At 41.9% G+C, this 19,527-nt stretch overlaps 1 protein-coding gene across 1 annotated transcript in view; it reads left to right on the forward strand.

Moving 5' to 3' along the window:
* Positions 1–5,429: 5,429 nt before the first annotated feature.
* The window catches only part of LOC137163750 (receptor-type tyrosine-protein phosphatase R-like), a 40,460-nt gene continuing 26,362 nt past the window's right edge, over positions 5,430–19,527 (forward strand). Inside the window, exon 1 of the mRNA XM_067564028.1 lies at positions 5,430–5,605. Coding sequence (XP_067420129.1) covers positions 5,545–5,605 — 61 coding nt within the window. The 5' untranslated portion in view covers positions 5,430–5,544. The remainder of the gene's footprint in view (positions 5,606–19,527) is intronic.

Raw genomic sequence — 19,527 nt, forward strand, 5'->3', positions numbered from 1 at the left:
CCTATGCCCTGAGCAGCCTGTGTGTAGGTCTGCAGGTATGGCTCCCAGGATCCGCACCTGATGCTTTGCTGCTCACCCATCGCCACAGGACTTGAAGGGGGAGAGTAGTTGATGTCATGATTAGCATATGAATTGGATTCCTGTAGGTGAGGTGATGTCACATGGAATGTTATGCTTGATTTAAACTCTTTCTCTCTCTCTTTGTAAGTCAATGTGAGGATTTAGATCATTTTTAATTTTAATTATTTTAAGATCAGTTTTAAGGTCTCAATTCTACAGTGTTTCATATGACCAATCCAAGATTAGCCAAATGAGGAAAGAATAAGAAAAAAAAATATCTCCACTCCCTGAGCCTCTGAATAGTGTTCAGGATGAATTTTGAATACACAAGTTTGTTTCCTCCTTATATGATAGAAGCTGCTGCTGCTGTCTGATTTTGACAATTTAGGAGTACCTGTCCTTTCTGGCCTTTCATGCATACCAGTGTACTGCAATTTAGTGAATGGGAATTCAGCGTCTCTGGAACTGTGATTGTCTGTCTCAAATGTATGTTCACTAAATTGTTCAAAAAACAAATAAGACATATCTTTGATGATGAAGTGGGTTTCTGTCCACAAAAGCTTATGCCCAAATAAATTTGTTAGTCTTTAAGATGCCACAGAACTCTTGTTGTTTTGCTGAAAACAGGCTAACACAGCTACCCTTCTAGAACTCCTTAGAGTAATTTCTTTCAGTCAAATCAAGCAAATTCTCATTAAAAGCAAGCTTTGAGTATACCGTAAAAAGATTAATGAATGTTAAATAGTCTGAGAGAGGGGGTCTTTTTAAAATATCATTTGTTCTTGTCTGTTTGATTAAAAAGTAAAAACATCTGCTTTAGAATACACTATATCATTTATTAGTAAAATCTTGGCCAATTTGATTCATATTTATATTGTGCTAGACATTCTGGAATATTTTTAAAGAGGTTTGTGGGAGGCTGACACACACATTAGACATAGGCCTGAGTCACAAAGTTTGTGTCAGTTATCTGATCTGAATCCCAACTTCCCTAAATGCTAGATCTGGATTATCGGAGGCGTTGCTTGGATTTGGTTTGACTCATTGTAGATGGAAGCTGACACAATGAATTTTGGATCCAGAAGTAAAACTTCCCCCTACTATGGGAGGTTAGGATACAGAGTTATAAATATATTGTGCCTATTTATTAAACCTTAACTTTACCTGCTTTATTTAGAGAAATACTTCATGGTAACCATAAATTAAAATGTAACCTTTAAAAGCATACCTTATATTTTTTCTTACGAAAATAAAATGGCCTACCACATTACATTATCCTGATATAATACAAATGGATAAACATGTATAGTTCTGAAATATTTTGTTCCTTGCTATACTATTGACTTAAAGATCTTTTAAGAACATTCTGAATCTTCTTATTTTTTTTTCCTGGTTATATTGTAATCTGACTTTATAAATCTTACTGCCTCTGGTGGAGCATTGCAGGGGATGAGTTTTTCACTGGCTGCTGGTGTGAAAGGCTTAAAGTAGAGAAGAGATTGATCTCAAAGGAAATCCAACAAACAATAGACTTAATCTAGATGATGAAATGGTAGGTAGGTTTTCTTCAAACTAACTCACTACCTGAGAGTCTGACCCATGTCCTTCTTAGCTGGTGAAAGATAAAAATACTTGGGCCCTCTAACACAGATTTGTCAGTGCTTCCCTCCATGAGAGCAGTTTATTAGCCACCTTAAAATTAGCAGTTCTCATCTAGTACTCAAGAAATACTCTCAGTACTCCCAACTGTGCCTAAGGCTCCATTTCTCCTCCCTTCTCTAACACTTTTATGTCAAGCTCCTGAGACGATTGTAAGATGCCAAAGATTTAAACTACAGGTTTAAACAAACGACTTTATTATACGCCTTCTCAACAAATGCTAACCATTAAATTCCTTAGCTATCCTAATGCATGAATTAAATCAGCTCCTGAAAGAAGAGCAGTTAAATAATGTTTAAACCTATTTGTTTGTTCTCCATCCCCTCACCTTTGTAGTTACCTGGCTTTCTCCTTGTACCATGCTGAACTCAGTCGTTTTGGCAACACCTCTTGGGGATGGACATTTCTTTTCTGTATGCATTTGACAGAGTGCTCTGGGTCAGGTATCATCTAATCCATTTCATTCTCCTTTCCTTGTCAGACTGGAGTGAATTCCTGCCAAACAGTCTATAGCAAAGCTCATTAGAAAAAGTAAAGAAAATAACAGCAAATGTTATAACATAAAATCACATCTTGCCTAAATTTGTGTAACAGCCTAGTAATATCAACATATACATATAGACACAGGTGAGTAATTCTTAGAATAAAAGACTTTAACATTCTCTCTCTCTTCCATTTTGTTGGAGTCTTTGCCTGTCTCTTAACATTGCAGCATTTCAGAGGCTCTCTAGCACAGCAGTGGTCACTGATAAAGAGTTGTTCTCAACCACCCCATCTTGGAGGGTGGGAGTGGAGGGGGCTGTCAAATATATATTGGTGGAGCTTAGAAATAACTTCAATGTTATGAACCTCTACTACCTTACTCAGTTGTATGATGCATTTGCATGGCTATCATAATATTTGCCTTAGTGAAATCCCTGGGACACAAATTAATCCCTGTCCCTTCCCCTAGAATGGTTGCCATTCTATGCCATATGGTTTAAAAAAAAAAAATCCCAGCCCTGAGAATGAATTATTTCTTCAATTCTCATTCATCTTTCCTAGGACCAAAAATGATCCATTGACTCAGCATGTACATTCACCTGCTTACTCTTCTCTATACAAGCCCTTTCCTACAGTGTCTCTATATTCTACTGAATCTAGTCCAAGAAACAATGTAACTATTCCTTGTCCTAGCCAGAAGTGTGACACGCTCATCTCTGGTTAATATTTTTTTCCATTCATCACCTTGGCTTGGACTGTCTATGTCAAGGATTCTTTTTGTCAATAGAAGCCTAGTTTTATATACAAAATGATTCTTAGCCACGAAAAGACTATCTTGCTAAGGAAACAAGTTAGAAAAGTAAGATCTTTTCAACAGTAGGAGCATACTACCTTTATTCTAATCAAGATCAAATATGACTGGTTACACTTTGCTGAGAAATCAGACACGCCAGACTAGCAGGAGGTGAGCTAGTGGATAGCATGAATCATTGTGAAGAATTAGCCAGTACCATATTCTCTACTTCTATGTCTCCTTCCTTCAACACTTTTATGTCAAGCTCCTGAGGGGATTGTAAAATGCCAAAGATTTAAATTACAGGTTTAAGCAAATTACTTTCAGTTATATGCCTTCACATCAAATACTAATAATTAAATTCCTTACCTATCCCAATGCAGTAGAGAGCATTTTTTAAAATAGTACTTGGTGAAAGAGTTGTCCTGGATAACCAAATAGTAGCAGCAAAAGAAAATTCATATTCTCATCTTCAGCTGGCCTAGAGGCTACATACTGACCTTTTTTCTTAAACACACACACACCCCTCTCCAGAGCTGATTAGTATCACCTGCTAAAGGTGGAAACAAAGCTACAGACACGAAAGAATTCAAGCTGAGGCAACATATAGTAGCTCATCTTCTGGCCAACATTGACCAACAAGATCAAGAGCCCATCTCTCCAGTCATGCAGCTTCCTATTGAATTTCAGAGCAAGTTTAGATGTTTAGCTGTTAAGATGGATCCATATCATAAGAGCTTTGAAAATTATTGGAGAGATTTTCTTTCTTTGTATGACCCATACAATCTGCACTAGCTGCAATCCTCATGAACAATGAAGCTGTTGATACTATGGCCAATACTAATGGGAGATATAGAGAAAACCACCTTGACTGCTGCTCAATGGCTATGGGACTGTCTTCAGTTCAAGCTAATATGACCACAGTCCTTACTCCCTAGTTCTCCAGTTGTCCATAGATATTTTTTTTTGTAGAATTATATAGAATATATTGAATGGGGGAGTAAAATGAGTAAACAAAATACTTTCCTGGTCTTGTTTATTAATTAAAAAGGAGATGAAAAACCATTTAGTTTCTTTGCAGATCATCTTTAAAATTTCAGGCTTTTTCTACCACAGATGATATAAAGAAAATGGGAGAACTGCCTGCTACATGTGTGAACAGCAGTGTGGGGGTTGCCAAGGAAGCTAGATTAGGATTGGTACAGCCACAAAAACAGTAGCAGCTACAGGAAGCCAGTCCTTTGCAATTCTTCTCACTGTTAGGTAAGGAAAATCTTTACAAAAAATGCTGACCCTCAGATTAAACGAACTAAGGAAAAGTAACACTGGGAATCCCCTTTCACCCATCCCACTTTTCTCAGCGTTGTCCACTGACAGTAGAAACCCCGCCATGTGTGGTTTTAATTGCAGAGTCGATCACTGAAACATACCTTTCCCTGTATCAAACAATGGTTCATGGAGAGACGGTTTGAAGGGGTGAAGCACCTTTCATTTCTTGCCAGGTTTAGGAGTCTCTAATTGCTTTTTTGGATCGTTTTAAACTGAACTTTTCAATGGAGCGTTGCTCTGAGGGCTGGTTTATCGTGGGTCTCCGCTTTGCAAATTTTTTTCACGTGATCAAATTATATGGCGTCTACGGGGAAGGTTTGGTATCAAGATTGGCAGGTTGAGACGGCCAGGAGAAGAATCTTCTCTTCGTAGGCTCTGTTAACGATATGAACGTGTCTGAGCCAGTAGCTGGAGCTGAGAGCACCCCAGACAACCACTGCTGTATGTCCTGATCAGTCCCGCCCTCTGCCACACACTTTCCACGGTGGCGGGGTTTTTACATAACCTGCCGGGGCGGTTCGGTGTCAGTGTCCGTGTCTTCATGGAAAGGTGCACAGTTCACAGAGCCCGCAGCCACGCTGTGTCTGGGAAGCAGCAAACGTGTCTCTCGGGGCGCTTTAATACTGGGCGGCGATGACCAGCGGTGCGGAATGAGACGCAAACACCGCAGTTTAGCTGCCGGGGAGGGGCGTCTTAATGCAGCTCGAGTGTGAAATGCAGGGGAAATCTCCCCACTTTCTCCCCTCCTTGTTCTCGCTAAGTGTGGCGGTGCTACAGGGGCGGCGTGTTAAGGGCTCTGCTTTCCTCCCTTTACTTTTGCACCTTCCCCATAATTGCATCTCCCCGGGAGAGGAAACCTCCCCTGAGCCCATTCATTGCCCTCCTCCCCTGAGCCCATTCATCGCCCTCCCGCCCCCATTTTGGCTCCCCCGTTTCATCCCCCTCCTCCCCCCACCCGGGATCACCTGATCACCTGCCCCCTCCCCCTGGCGGTCGCGCCCCCGGCCCTGTGCCTAAGCCCCGGCCGCGGCTCTGCCCCGGAGGGAGCCAGACCCCAGGAGCAGGTGAGGGCGGCCGCCGCCGCCGCCCCGGCCCCGTCGCTGCGCATGCGCGGCTGAGCGGCCAGGCATGCTCACTGTGGAGGAGGGAGCCAGCCCCGATGGGCAGGAGGCGCTGACTCGGCTGCCGGATCGCGGCTGCCCCAGCTCCTGGCCGGCACCATGCGGGGCCCAGCAGCCTGCTTGCCCGTCGCGTGCCTGCTGCTCCAGCTGCAGGCTGCAGGTAAGCCGCCGCGCCGGGCGCTCGCCGGACAGGCGCTCGGCAGCCCCCCGAGGGCACGGAGCTGGGAGCAGCGCCGGGCTCCGGCCGAGGGGAGAGCGCCGTGCGCCGCGCGCCAAACCAGCGCCGGTTCAGGGAGCTGGCGGAGCACCTGTTGTTGCAGGGCAGGGGCGAGGGCCGTGGCTCAATGTGCCCATGAAACGCCCGGGCTCGGTAGTGTCAGAGCCTGGGGGATCACAGCGCTGCTTGCGTTAGTCCAAGCAGGGACCGTCTCCTTTTTTCCTTATGCATTAACATGGATGTAGCTTCGCACACACCAAAGCACGTGGGGCCAGTGTGTATGTGTGGGGCGGGGTGGGCGATGGTTAATCTAACGCCTGAAGTAATTGGCGACAGCTCTTCGCTCTTTGGCGCTGGCGAGGGGTTTTAAAGTGGAAGCTCGACCGATGCCTTTGTTTGGTCTCTGCCCCTTAACCTGATGAGCGGGGTGCCAAGGACCGAACTCGTGGTAATGGCAGCTTGAGCGATCCTCTGTCTCTTTGGCCGTGTCTCTTGTCGATGAAGTGCCCTCCGCCAGGGTTTGGGAGTGAGGGAGAGATCTCAGCTCTGTGTGTGTGTGTGTGTGTGTGTGTGTGTTTCAGCACCTTGGTCAGCAGCCACGGAATAAACACAACTGCAAAGCTGAAACATTGTAAGAGGCCAAATGTCGCTGAAATGGATGAGGTTGCAGCAGTGGGCATCCTCAAAAGTGTTGCTAATAATTAAAAATAAAAGTACATTTAAATAGCACAGTGTGCAAGCGCTCAGCTGTGGCCACTTCATGTACTCTAGAGCGTACAGCTAGTACCTATAATTCTTGGTCACTATTGCTCTGGGATTTGGAGCAGTAGGCACATAGGTTTCTAAATATTCTGGCATGATGGAAGTTTTGTTGTTGTTGTTGTCTTTTTTTTAAAAATGCGTTTAGTATCTTTTGAATTTGACACCTGAATTCAAGCGTGGAAACAGGATTTCAGAAAGCAAAATTTCAGCTGCGACAGCAGTCATTTGTGCAGTAGTCCTGCAGCTACGTTAATAAATCCTCTCACCGCTTAGCTAGCAAAATGTGGGCATCATTCAGAAATGTGGTTAATGAAGAAATATATTACACGGAGCTTTTCAGTTCCACTGTCAGTTTCACTTGGATTATCATTTGCTGTATTTCTTCAGTAAAAGGAGGCTATGGCTTAATAGGTGTAAAAGCTGCCCTTTCTCCTGTGTCCTTTTCCCCGCTTCCCATCATGGTAACTTAAATTCTCACTCTTTTAGAAGGATAGAAAATATGGGCCGAAGGTATAATTAAATATAGTTTTGTAATGAATATAATTGAAGTCTTTCTGTGTTTGCAGAATACTGCTATATCTGTACTTCTGAAATAGAAAATGGCTGTTGCACCCTACTTATAACTTCGCTTAAGTTCATTACAACCCAGCCTTTGTGTGTACGTATAGAGAAAGGTATAACAAAATACAATGGCTGAAAGTTGAAGCTAGACAAATTCAGTCTGTAAAGAAGGCATGCATTTTGAACAGTGAGAGTAATTAACCGTTGGGACAATTTACCAAGGGTTGTGGTGGTTTCTCCGTCATTGACAATTTTTAAATCAATATTGGATGCTCTTCTAAAAGATCTGTTCTAGGAATTGTTTGGGGGAAATTCTATGGCTTGTGTTATACAGAAAGTCAGATTAGATTATCACAATGGTCTCTTCTGGCCTGGCAATCTATGAATGAATCTATGAATATGTGAGTACATATGCCATCTTTTGCTGCCACAGACCATCTTTTTAGGAGAGAGTTTCAATATGCAATTAACTTGAATTGTTTTATTATAGGATGAAATGTTTTAGAAGCATATCAGGGTTAAGTAATACAATTACAAATGTAACATAGTTATAAATAATTCATGATTATCAGGTTATGATAATAGTTGTTGTATACATTATTTAATATGCTAGATAAATGGGCATGGCATCATCTTGTTTAATCTAGTCACAAGATATTGTTATCCTCAATAATTAGTATTTTACAGCGATGGTAAACCAGACTACCTTTGACAAAATTTCAACCATGAATTCCTTCATATTTATGGTTGGTTAGACGAATCATTTACCGCTATTTTACACCATGTGTGTGACTGAGATTATTGACTAAAAGATAAGGAGCATTTTGAAATTCATTTTATGAAAATCCTTAAGTTGCTTTTAGGTTGTCCTTTTACAGAAACATTAAAATGATCATCTGCATAAAATTAATGTGCAGCTTTTTTGGCGTAACATGCCTTCTAAATTTTCATTTATCCGCTATTAATTCTAAATTGCACAGTCTGCCTTGCTTAGTCTTTCCATCAAACTAATGGAAACTGATTTAACTAACATGTACAACTGCCTTGTGATGTTTAATTTGATTTATTAAGTTAATTGGAAAGTTTGTATATGAAAGTTAGCCTTTATCTAAAAATCTCCAGTGATCACAAAAACAGTAACATATAGGTAGGTCTCTGTTGTTTTCTCTAGCTTGTTTCCCATGCAATTCTGGTGAATAATCACTTTAGAAAAATGAGCATGAAAATCTTAAAAGAGCCACATTTGGTGTCAGTATAATGGGTACAGCTCCCATCAAAGACAAGAGTTGTGCCTGGTCCGGCCAGGACTGCATGGAGTTTGCTGTTACTATTCTTGTGTCCTTCAAGACACTACACTACGGAGCTTCCTGACTTTTAGTATCATAGTAAACTTAACCGTAAGCAATAAACAGCTCTCTCATATTCACTTGAAGTGAAAGAGAAATTAGTCATTTGGCTGATGTCATTCTGGAACATTCTCTGGTGCACAGTCCACAGTTGTGAATTATGGATGGTGATTTTGTGATAAGGGTTCATCAGGTATCATAAAATGTATTTCATGTACCATTACTGATTGGTCATAAGTTATATGTTGTTTGTCATTTTTGTTTTGCTCTGTGATGGAAACTACTTGGCTTTTCATATATGTATTTCCTTCCAAAGTATGAAATACATGAAGCTGACTTCTGTGTAGGAGGATGCTAAGATACCCATCAACGGAGGCACTAACAATATCTTCCCTAATCTCAGTTGGTACATTTTTTTTATTTTTTTTTTTTAGAAAAAAATGTTTTTGTATTTAATTGAGATGTTACTACAACAAAGAGGTATTGATTCTGTAATGTGTTTAAAGCAATTCTTTTTAACTGAAAGGTTTTGCAGTGCATATTGGAGAAATGGGTTTGCCATGGAAAGGCTGTTCCATTACTTTTGTTCTCCAATATCAGGATATGTATTTGCAAAGAAGCTGAACATTTTTCGCCATAAAAGGATCTTAAAAAAAAGATCAATTGAGTTTAGATACTGTTGTCAATGAAACATTACAGTTTCGTGGAAAACAAATTAAATCCAGTTATGCTCTCAGATATGTCTCTGCAATTTCCATTGAAGTCAATATACAATTAGCCCCATTTATGGCCCGAGTGCTGCATTGGGCAACGTGCAGGAGCAGAGATCTGCTTTCACAAAGCTCTCAGAGCAGAAGTAGGTCCTAAATTTTGTACTAATGGATTACAAGGCACTATGAACCTTTAACTATTATGCTTTCAATAAAATGCAAGACAGAGTAATGGCATAGGTTATTTGCTAATAGGTATGATATAGTGCAACAAAAAATTAGTATCTTTCAAGACAACCAGAAAATATTGTTTTCTTGGTGAAAGAATGGTAAGTGATAGTGAGAACACCTAGTGATGCACCAGAATAAGCTTATAATTAGAAGTAGTGAACCATTTGCATCACCTAGGCTACTCAACGAATTAACTATTTAGCCTCATTTTCTTTTCATGAATTCCATGAACAGGCTTAAAATATGTACCAACAAAGAATAAAATATACAGTCACTGTAAATAGTCCTAGCAAAACTATCTAGACTAGAATAAAACCTATCCAAATAATAACCTTCATATTAACCATCCATATGTCTTTTATCAAAATGAGAGAGAGAGAGAATGATTTTTGCAGAATGTCCTAAACAGTTCACAAATTCTGGTCCTGGAGGCCCAAGGAGTCAAAAAATTCTACTCAAGACTTGGTAGGATTGTCATAATTAAGACAAGGTTTCTTGAGCAAAAGTCTTACAGTAGCTTTCTTAAGGGCCACTCTTGTTGTTCCCTCCCTTGAAGGAACACATTGATAATCTCAAATCAGTACTTTCCCATTGGCCTTCAGCAACCAGCAAAGACAAGGGTCTTACTCTCAGTCTTTTGCCAAGAGTGTTTCCAGCACCCCCAAAAGCTCATCTGAAACTCTAGTAGAGAAGACTGGCATGTATCCTCTGTAGATGCTGCTCAGTCCTGATCCAAACAATTGTAACTACAAAGTAACATAAAAATCTCTCACAGTGGAATTTTTCCAGTGTGGAAAAACTTAAAGGATGCACGCTAGATTGTGAGTGTGTACAATGCATATGAAAATAGACTTGAAGTGAGTATCTGCTCCTCCCTGCTAGTTTGTAATGGAAAGTGTCTTTCAGTATGGAAGTTTCTGTGTAGCATTACCAGTAGAAAACTACTGAGATGTTTTCTTCCTTGGAATGCCTTCTTAACTCTATTGTATCATATGGAGGGGAAATGAGAACACATGATGTTTAATGTTGGATTTGGAAAACCAGTTCCCGCCAACTGTAACCAATTGTCCCTACTTCAATACTAACCATGTCGCCTGCGAAGGAGTGTATATCACACAGAGCCAATGGGACTGCAGATAAACCAGAGAGACAACACGGAGGCCTTCCATAGGTGCAAATCAATGTAGCTCCAGTCAGAGTTCTGGTCAATAGATTTTTTCTTTTTTTTTTTTTTTAAGATTCAAGTTAGAACTCTCAAATTAAAATCTCTGATAAATTTGAATGGTCTTTTTAAGATCAAATGAGTAAATGTTATAACTCACTCTCTTCAGTCTGGGAACATGATTTGAAGAAGGAAATAGGAATGGAAAAATAGTAATTATAGGCTTACTCTAGATATAAGATCAGAGCCAGCCAATTTAAGAATTCACTGAGACACAGATTGTGAGCAGATTACTGTGGGTGTGCCGGGGGAGAAGGGCATGCAAGAAGCCCTCCCCCATCCCTCTAAATCATGCTTCCACTTGCTAAGCCTTAAAAGCTCTTTCCACAGCAACAGCCCCCATGCTTAGGGAAAAATAGAGACTGCTTGCTCAGGGAGTGGGATACTCAAAACGGGGAAGGGGAAGAGGTGGTGACATGGAGTAGGTCTGGTTCACAGAAGTGGGGGAGCAATCTGTGCCAGCCTAATGGCTGGGGGAAAGGGCTTAGCCCAGATGCACACAGTGAAGCCAAAAGAAAGATTGTGCCTCAGACAGGCCCAGTCTCCCATTGTTGCTCCTGGGCAGGGTCGCTCCACATTGCCTTCCACTCAGGGCTGTGGCATAAATGCCACAATCTAGCCCTTAGTATCCTTGTCACCCACAAAGCTGATGATTGCTGGAAGTATTGTGGCATCAAAGGCAATCGTGCTTAAATGCTGTGGGAATGTTCCAAAATCTATCCTTTTTGGAAGGACGTTTATATTGTGAACCAGTGTAGCTGTCCTACAGGGTTTCCAATACAGCTTTGAATCAAATACTTGGTAAGGCCAACCAGTTATGTACTGTAAGCACTCATGAAAAGCAGTGATTTCTCAGTCACATTGGTTGCACCAAAACTCCATAACATCAAATTCTGCTTTCCATTGCAGCAATTAGTGATTTCACTGGAATTATTATGGATTTACCTTTGTGTAAAACAGAGCGGAATATAGCTCAGTCTTTACTTGGAAAACTGCAATAACTCAGACAGAGCAAACTGATGTGGCACTGTCTGAAAAGTAGCCAAATATGAGACAATATCAATACTCTGTGTCTGAATATGTCAGAATTCTAAGTGCCTTACAGACCAGTGCTTCATCTCTTAACTTACATGAGTAGACCTGCTGAAATCAATGGGCCATAGTAACAGGTTCCATTTTCAATATATCAGGCAACATGACCGTAAAGTAGAAGATGAGGTGCAAAGCATCTCTTTCAAAATACTACTGGTGTACTTAATGATAAATTGGGTGCATCCCAACTACTTTGTGTTCTGCTTTGTACATTTGTTGGATATGTAATTACAATTCTCATACCTTGGAAAATGTTGTGTAGTGAAATATTTTTCAAATGAAGTTGAAAACGATGCCAGTACTGAAGTTTCTTACACATTGTCTCATCCCCAGACCAGTAAAGCAGCATCCAGATTTTTTTTCTCTTAAGGTCAGTCTAATTTAATTAAGAAAATACCATTTATAAAGCGTGTTCTATTCATTTGATTAAGCGTAAATCCATACATTTGTGTAATTGTTTTAAAAAATCTATCTGGATTTATTGGTAATAATGCCTGATTTTAACTCCTAGAGATAAACATTAGTGTATGTATAGCTACAGCTACATAACCTACACTAATGAGATCCTCTGACTTGATTGACATGCTGTTTTGCTGCCATTTAAGGCATACTATTAAGTAGACATTACAAATGTGAGGCATGATTTCTTCAGACAGCTTTTGTTTTCATCTGGGCTTTTAAGATCATATAAAGCATTGTTCTATCAGAAATGTTAAGTACTCTTGATATGTTTTTGAGTAGAACAAATTTAATATGGAGAGAAGAATCTGGTATTTGTATTTAGAACTCACATTCCTTGTATGTTTTTTTAAGTTTTAAAATATCAGTGATTTTCTTTTGTTTTTTTCTGAGAGGAAAATGGGTCAAAATGCTTCTTGAATTATTCATTAATATACATGGCTACTACCTAGATCTGAAAATGCAACATGTTTTGGTTGTTGAAGTACCAGTGATAGTCCAAGTTTCCCCAATATGCTGCCACCTTGACCTGAAAGGACCACCTCTCAGGATGAGAGTGTAGTAGTCCTTCACCTATTCAGCTTTTGTATTTCTTTAGCAATTACCAGCAAAGGTGCCAATGCCAAATGCTGCACTAGATTTTTGCAATTTTGACTCCTGGGAATTGGACCACGACCAGTAAACTCATATCACTCTACAAATATTTTAAAAGACTCGAAGATAATATTCCCCTCCTCCCTCGCACTCTGGGCCAGATTCTCCACCTTATGGAGGTGCATAGAGAGGCGCAAGGTGTAATTGCATTACCACTCTCAATGGAATGCAGGAATCTTTTTGTCCAAAGGGAGCAGGGAGGAAGCAGGCTATGGCCCCAGCTCCTTTATGCTTGAAGAAACATAACAATGACCATATGGGAGCAGACCAAGGTCCATCTAGTTACGTAACCGAGTGGTTCTCAAACCTTTTACTAAGGTGAACCACTAACTGCATTTAGGGAATTTTTTCTTGTGACTCAGTCTTACATCTATGCACTTTCACCCCAGTACTAATCCAGGAGCAGTGTAGTGGGGAGGCCCCACAGAGGATAGGGTTTTTGGAGAGCAAGCCCACCCCACCCTCATCCTGCAGTGGCAGCTCTTGTCCTGCGGGGCTGTGCCCAATTCCCAGCTCTTGACTTTGCGACCTGGCATATGGGATTGCAGTGCCAGTTAGGTTTGCCCAGGTCACTCCTCCATCATGACAAAGGGGCAGTCAAGCCAAATTGCATCAGGTCACAACATCCTGAGTGGGGAGCACAGTCCGATCCTGCAGGAAAGGAGCTACCTCTACAGGATGAGTGCAGGGCGGACTTGCTCTCTGGGACCTCAGCTCTGCACCAGACTAGGAGAAGCATATGTTTGTCTAGTGCCTGGTAACCCAGCTAGAATATTCCCACAATGCACTGGTAGGTCAGGAAACACTGCAATAACAGGTACCAGCTGCTTCAGAAAAAGGTGCAAGAAACCAGCAGTAGGCAGCTAAATGATAACCTTCCCCTTAGAGGGGTAGAGTGGGACCAGTGCATTGGGAAATGTAGGCCTATGCACTAAATGCACTAAAAAGTTGTAACAGCAACCATGCTCTCCATGCGTGCTGGAGGAATTCAGCTAGGCATTCTACCTCCTGGAGACAGAAAGGTTCACAGTGCTCCTCAATGGGCAGTAGAGCTCCATGTTGTCTTTTATTTTGGGCTGAACCTAAGTAGAATGATCAAATCTGACATATTTTCTTCCTTCATATATTATTAAAAACAGAAAGAGATCACTTTAAGAAATCCATCCTTTCACTTTGCGTTCTGATCTTGGCATTAGACTCCATGTAATATCCAACACTGCAGCCACTGTCCCGATAAGGTGGCTGAGTTTAAGCCGGTGGAAAAGTGGGAGGACATTTCCAGTGTGAGAGGATAGCTGGAATCTAGTGCTAATGGATGGGGATCCAGGCAAAGCCCATTGAAGTCAGTGAATGGACTCTAGTTGACGTCACTGGATTTTAGATCAGGACCCAGGTGAATGTCTAGTGCTGCAGAATGAGAGGGAAGATGATGTGGGGAAATGGTCAGGTTTGAGAGTACTGAGCTAAAGAGACAGGGAAGGGATGTGAAGATCAGAGACATGCCATTTCTTATGTAGCAAGGTTAAATTAATCTGCTTTCTGAAAATCTCACACATTGTTGGGCAACAAAATTAAGAAATAAAAGTTAACAAATCTAATTTATCTGTAAAAAAGCTTTAAATGTCCTTTGAATATATAGAAGATATAGATCACCAGTCAAGTTCCAGCATTTTTCTCCTTGCAAAATGTATTTCTTCCTGTCCTTATGTCTGTCCTGTTAGTAAGAAAATGGCAAACTCCATGAAATAAACTAAAACAGTCACAGCCATGGAAAAACGGAGACTTCAGAAAGTGTACCTCAACTAATAGGTGTGATTTTAACGTGTGTCTGTGTATTTTACATAATGATAGGGTATGATATAAAGGTTTTATCAGATGGATTTTGGATGCCTGCATTATTCACAAGTGGTATGATATATACATATGAGTGCCATATATGTTTCAGAAAAAACAATATAGGAATTTTTGAGAGAGCTACCTTACCATGATTTTAACTTGTCTGGGCTCAAAGAGACAATTAAAGCACATTTTAAAATACTTTTGAAAATGACCTGGAATAGCTTTTTTAGACTAACTGATGTAAAAACTTTCAGAATCCATTATCTTGGGCCCTTTCAGGGTTAGAAGTGAGCATGAAGTCCCATTGGGAATCTCCCTTTTCCAGTGGTTAAAAAACTCTGGTTTCCAGGTCTGTGGGGATGTGAAATAACAGACTTGAAAGTTTGACATTTTTAAGTCTTAAAGCTGTTACTGACTCTGAACTGAATTCTGCCTTTCTTGAAAGTTGGGCAAGGTTAAATTTTTGGGGAGAGAAGGATGAAACTTTTTTTCTGGCAGGTTACTTTAAATAAAATGGTTAAAGCTTCCCAGAGATTTGGAATGTTAAAATAAATCCTGGGGAGAAGGATTCGTAAGCATAGGGCATCTGACAGTCACAAGTGCATGATACATTCATTTATCACATGGTTTTACAATTTATCATATGGTATTTCCTCTACATATGTAGTGGTTGTGTGTCAATATGTGTACGTATAATATGTTATATAGAGAGATCCATGTGTCAGCTCTGATTCTTGTGATGTGTATAGCTGTCTATTCAGGATTAGACTGTCATGACTGGGATTTGGGTGGTCTGACTTGATGGTCAGAGCAGGAGTCAAGGGCTAGAGGACAGGCTGGGTCTGAATGCCAGAGGTCAGAACCTGGAAAAAGCCAAAGGGCAGACCTAGAGTCAAGTTTCAGGAGGCGGGCCAGGTCATGAGGTCAGAGTCAGACAGCAGGAGCAGGTAGCACAGGGGAGGCAGTCCTAAGCAGGGGGTTACCCATCTGAACGGATAACTTCGTGTTCTTCTGCTTGATTAAATAGAGACTGAGAACCATTCAAGAGCCCCAGAGATTCGCCAGTCAGAGCCCAGGACTGGAGTCTTCTGCCAGAGTTAAGCTTGAGTTATGGCAACTCTCAATGGGTCCACTGGGTGGCGGATTGGAACATAACATCTCCTAAGAGCCCTGTGGACTGGAGTTCATGATCCATGATCTTGACATTACCACCTCCTTGAGGGGTGGTGCCCTCTGGGCAATGTTGGTCTGGGCTTCCGAGGATGGGTCCTATGGATGCGCTTGTACTAGTGCAAGAGCATGTGTATTTTCTGCTGGTCCTCAGGGCCATATCCCTCCAATTTGACAAAGTACCAGAATGTGCCACATTTACATTTAGAGTGCAGGACCTCATGAATCATGTATCCCTCGTGTACTGGTGGAGGAGGTGGCTGGGTCCTGTGGGTAAAACGTTTTCCATGTAGGGTTTCAGAAGTGATACAGTACATATAATAATGGTGAATCTTCAGATTGAGGAGTACTTGAAGTTCACAAATGACTGTGTTGAACTATCACTGGATCGTAAAAAGGCCAAGGAACCAAATGTCCCAGCTTGCGAGAGGGTCTATCTGTGTGAAGGTTCTCTGTGGAGAACCATACTTTCTGTCCCACAGAGTAGCTGGGGCCTTGCTGCCAATGCTGATCTGTGCATCATTTATATAGTCTACTCTCACCTTCTCAAGGTGTTCCCTGACTTCTTCCAGGGCCTGATGAATTTGCTGTAATAGATCCAAAGCTGCCAGATTGGGGGAGGACATGGGTATTTGTGGATGGAATCAGGGGTGGTGCCTATAGTTGATTTAAAAAAAAAAACATAAAACCAATGGGCTTTGACCCAGGGAGGCATGGTCCACATTGTTACAGGCAAACTAAACGTAAGGGAGGAGCAACACCAATCATCCTGATGATGACTGACATAGCATCACAGATATTGCTCAAGGATCTGATTGGCCCTTTCCATTTGACTGTTAGACTGAGCCTGATATGTGGAGGAAACACATGTGTGGACTCCCAGCAGCCTTGTACCAGAACTGGGCTGTGAACTGGGACCCCCAATCTGAAGTGATGCTTTCCAGAAGGTTGTGGGGGTGGACTATGTGGTTAATCTATAGCTGGACCAACTCCTCTGTGGAGGGGAGGCTTGTACAGAGGATAAGTGAGCCATTTTGATAAAGTGGTCCACTATCATCAAAACTGTTGTAAATCTGTTGGACTCTGGCAATTCTACAATAAAGTCTTCAGTGATCGCTGACCAGGGTTGTGACAGGGTGTCCAAGGGCTGAAAGAGACCACAGGACTTATGGCACAGTGTGTCTGTGGGGTACAAACCTCACAGGAGACAACAAATGGCTGAATAGTGGGGTGCCTTTGGGGCCACCAAAAAGAGTGGGATTTAATTGTAGGGTCTTAAACCGCCCCAAGTAAAACGCCCTACGAGAAAGTCCTGGAATAGTTGCAGGACCTTGGGAGGACATAGGTGAAGCCTCTTACATATGTGATCCCTTCGTAGGAGTCGTGCAGTTGCTTATTGATAATGGTGTGCTCATGGTGAGGAATTTTGGAGGCAGAGGCATTTTATGTGTCAGTGCTAGTATATCCTGGTGAAGAGCTATGCTGAGAAAATTATGGGATTTGAGAATGAGGGTCAGTTTCTGGCTGAGGCCTTGTGGGTTGGTACCATATCCTCAGAACAGGATGTCAGCCTTGTTGGTTTTGGTTCTGGGGTGATATGTGATGATGAAATCAAATCATGAGAAAAATAGGGTTCACCTGAGCTGCCATTTCACTCTACATAGGTACTCCAGATTTTTATGATGAATACCTGGACTGGGTGACTAGCTCTTCCAGGTACTGCTGCCATTCTGCAAAGGTGGTCTTTATCTCAGGGAGTTCCTTATCTGGTATTTTGTAGTTTAACTCTGCAAGGGTGAACTTCCTTGAGTAATAAGTGCCCAGGTGTAATATTTGTTTGGTTCAAGTCATTGGGAGAGGCCACCCCCATTTGCTGAACTGGAGGCATTACCTTCTACGAAAAAGACTTTTGTGACATCTGATTGAGACAATATGGTTGTGAGTTTTAGCTGATTGAATACATGCTGGGCCTTGAAAGACCCATGGGATAGGACATTTTTTCAGAGAAGGATGGTGAGGGGCTTGACTTGTTTTGAAAAAATTTGGGATGGATCGTTGATAAAAATTAGTTAACCCTGGAAGCATTGCAGGTTGCGTATCATGTGAGAAGTCAACCAATCTTGGATGGCTTGGACTTTGTGCAGGTCCATCTGGATCCCTTCCAGGGATAAAATGAAGCCTCAGAACTCCAAGGTGGTCTGATCAACGGCACACTTCTCAAGCTTGGCATAAAGGCCCTGCTGCTGTAATCATTCCAGGATTGTTCGGACCTGAGCAGTATATTGTTCAGGGTTGCTGGAGAAGCCCAGTATGTCATCCAGATAAACTACTATGTACCGGTCCAATGTGTCTCAGAACACATGATTTATGAAATGTTGAAAGATGGCAAGGGCATTGGTCAGACAAAGGACACTACCAGATTTTCATAGTGACTATTCTGAGTTCAGAAGGCAATCTTCCACTTATTCCCTTCCTGATTCACCTGAGGTTGTATGCCTTCTGGAGGGCCTACTTAGTGAATACGCAGGCAGCCCCTACACAATCCAGTAACTCAGGAATCAGGCCGCCAGTTTCTGCCAGTTATCTGATTCAACATGCAGTAGTCGATGGAGACTGCCTTCTTTCTTCTTGATGAAAAGGACAAGCATGCTGGTGAGGAAGGTTTACTTTCAGATGAATCCTTGGGACAGGTTCTCCAGGAGGTATTCTCAGAGCACTGTCAATGTGGGCTCTGACACAGCATACATTTTTACAAATTATATTTTTGCTCATGGATGCAACTCTATCGGGCAGAGTTTCTGCATTTCTCTTCTCAAATATATTGACATAATCTTGGTATTTTGAGGGGCGTTCTGACGTAACATTGATGGAGGGCTCTGCCTAGGTGGCCACACCCACCTGAGCCTTTTGAGGGTTGGATGCTGTGTCAGGATCTACCAGTCCCAAACAGCGCAGCTGACAAAACTCCAATGGAAAACAGATTGCCTGTGCTGGCCACCAAATGAGCAAACTGTGGCGGGTCAGTCAGGAGACACCAAGGGCAAGTGTGAGGAATGACTCATTCTGAATTGTAACATTTCTCAGTGCCCCTGAATCATGACCTAAAGGAGAGTGGTTTCCTCCATTATTGAACCAGAAGACAAAGGGAAATGATCAGTGGTCTCTATGAGATCAGGAGTGTCCTTGTTTTGCAGGGGAATCTGCAGAATCTGGACTGCTGCTCTGTTTATGAAGCAGTTGGTTGCACCTGAGTCAGAGGGCCTGTAGGATGGAAATTTGCTGGGACACCTTGAATATGTGCAACTCAACCAGCACCTACAAGTGGAGAACCTCCGTGCATGGCTCAGGGGGTGTTCTGGTCCAGACTAGGTTTGAGGGAGCTGTTTTTTCCAGGGCCCAGGTTGATCCCCTTAATGTACCTGGGCCAGCTCTTTTCCTGTGTCCCTTGGAGTTTGTACAGGGCATGCAGAGATGGGGTGACTCACCACAGTAGAAGCAGAGATGGTGCTTTACAAACTATAGTGCTATAGTGCTTTACAAACTATGTGCACAATTCTGTAGTCCTTATTCAGAGAAATTTCCCATTGGTTTCAGTCCATGTGATGTTTTTGCATATACATGAATCACTTCACCCACCACTGAAATTCACCCATCTCTGAGTGGACTGCAGATCTCTTCAATAGTGAGCAGCAACAGTACACAACAGATAGGATACTGTTTGGCTCACTGAAATTTCATGAGGAAATTAGGTCAACAGAATGTAATTACCTAAACTGGAATCTCTGAAGGGCACTGGGATTGACATCTTATTTCTTCTGA

Source organism: Emydura macquarii, unplaced genomic scaffold (genome assembly GCF_026122565.2).
Source record: "Emydura macquarii macquarii isolate MOO-44397 ecotype Brisbane River unplaced genomic scaffold, CSIRO-AGI_Emac_v2 contig_2636, whole genome shotgun sequence".
Taxonomy (NCBI): Eukaryota; Metazoa; Chordata; order Testudines; family Chelidae; genus Emydura; species Emydura macquarii.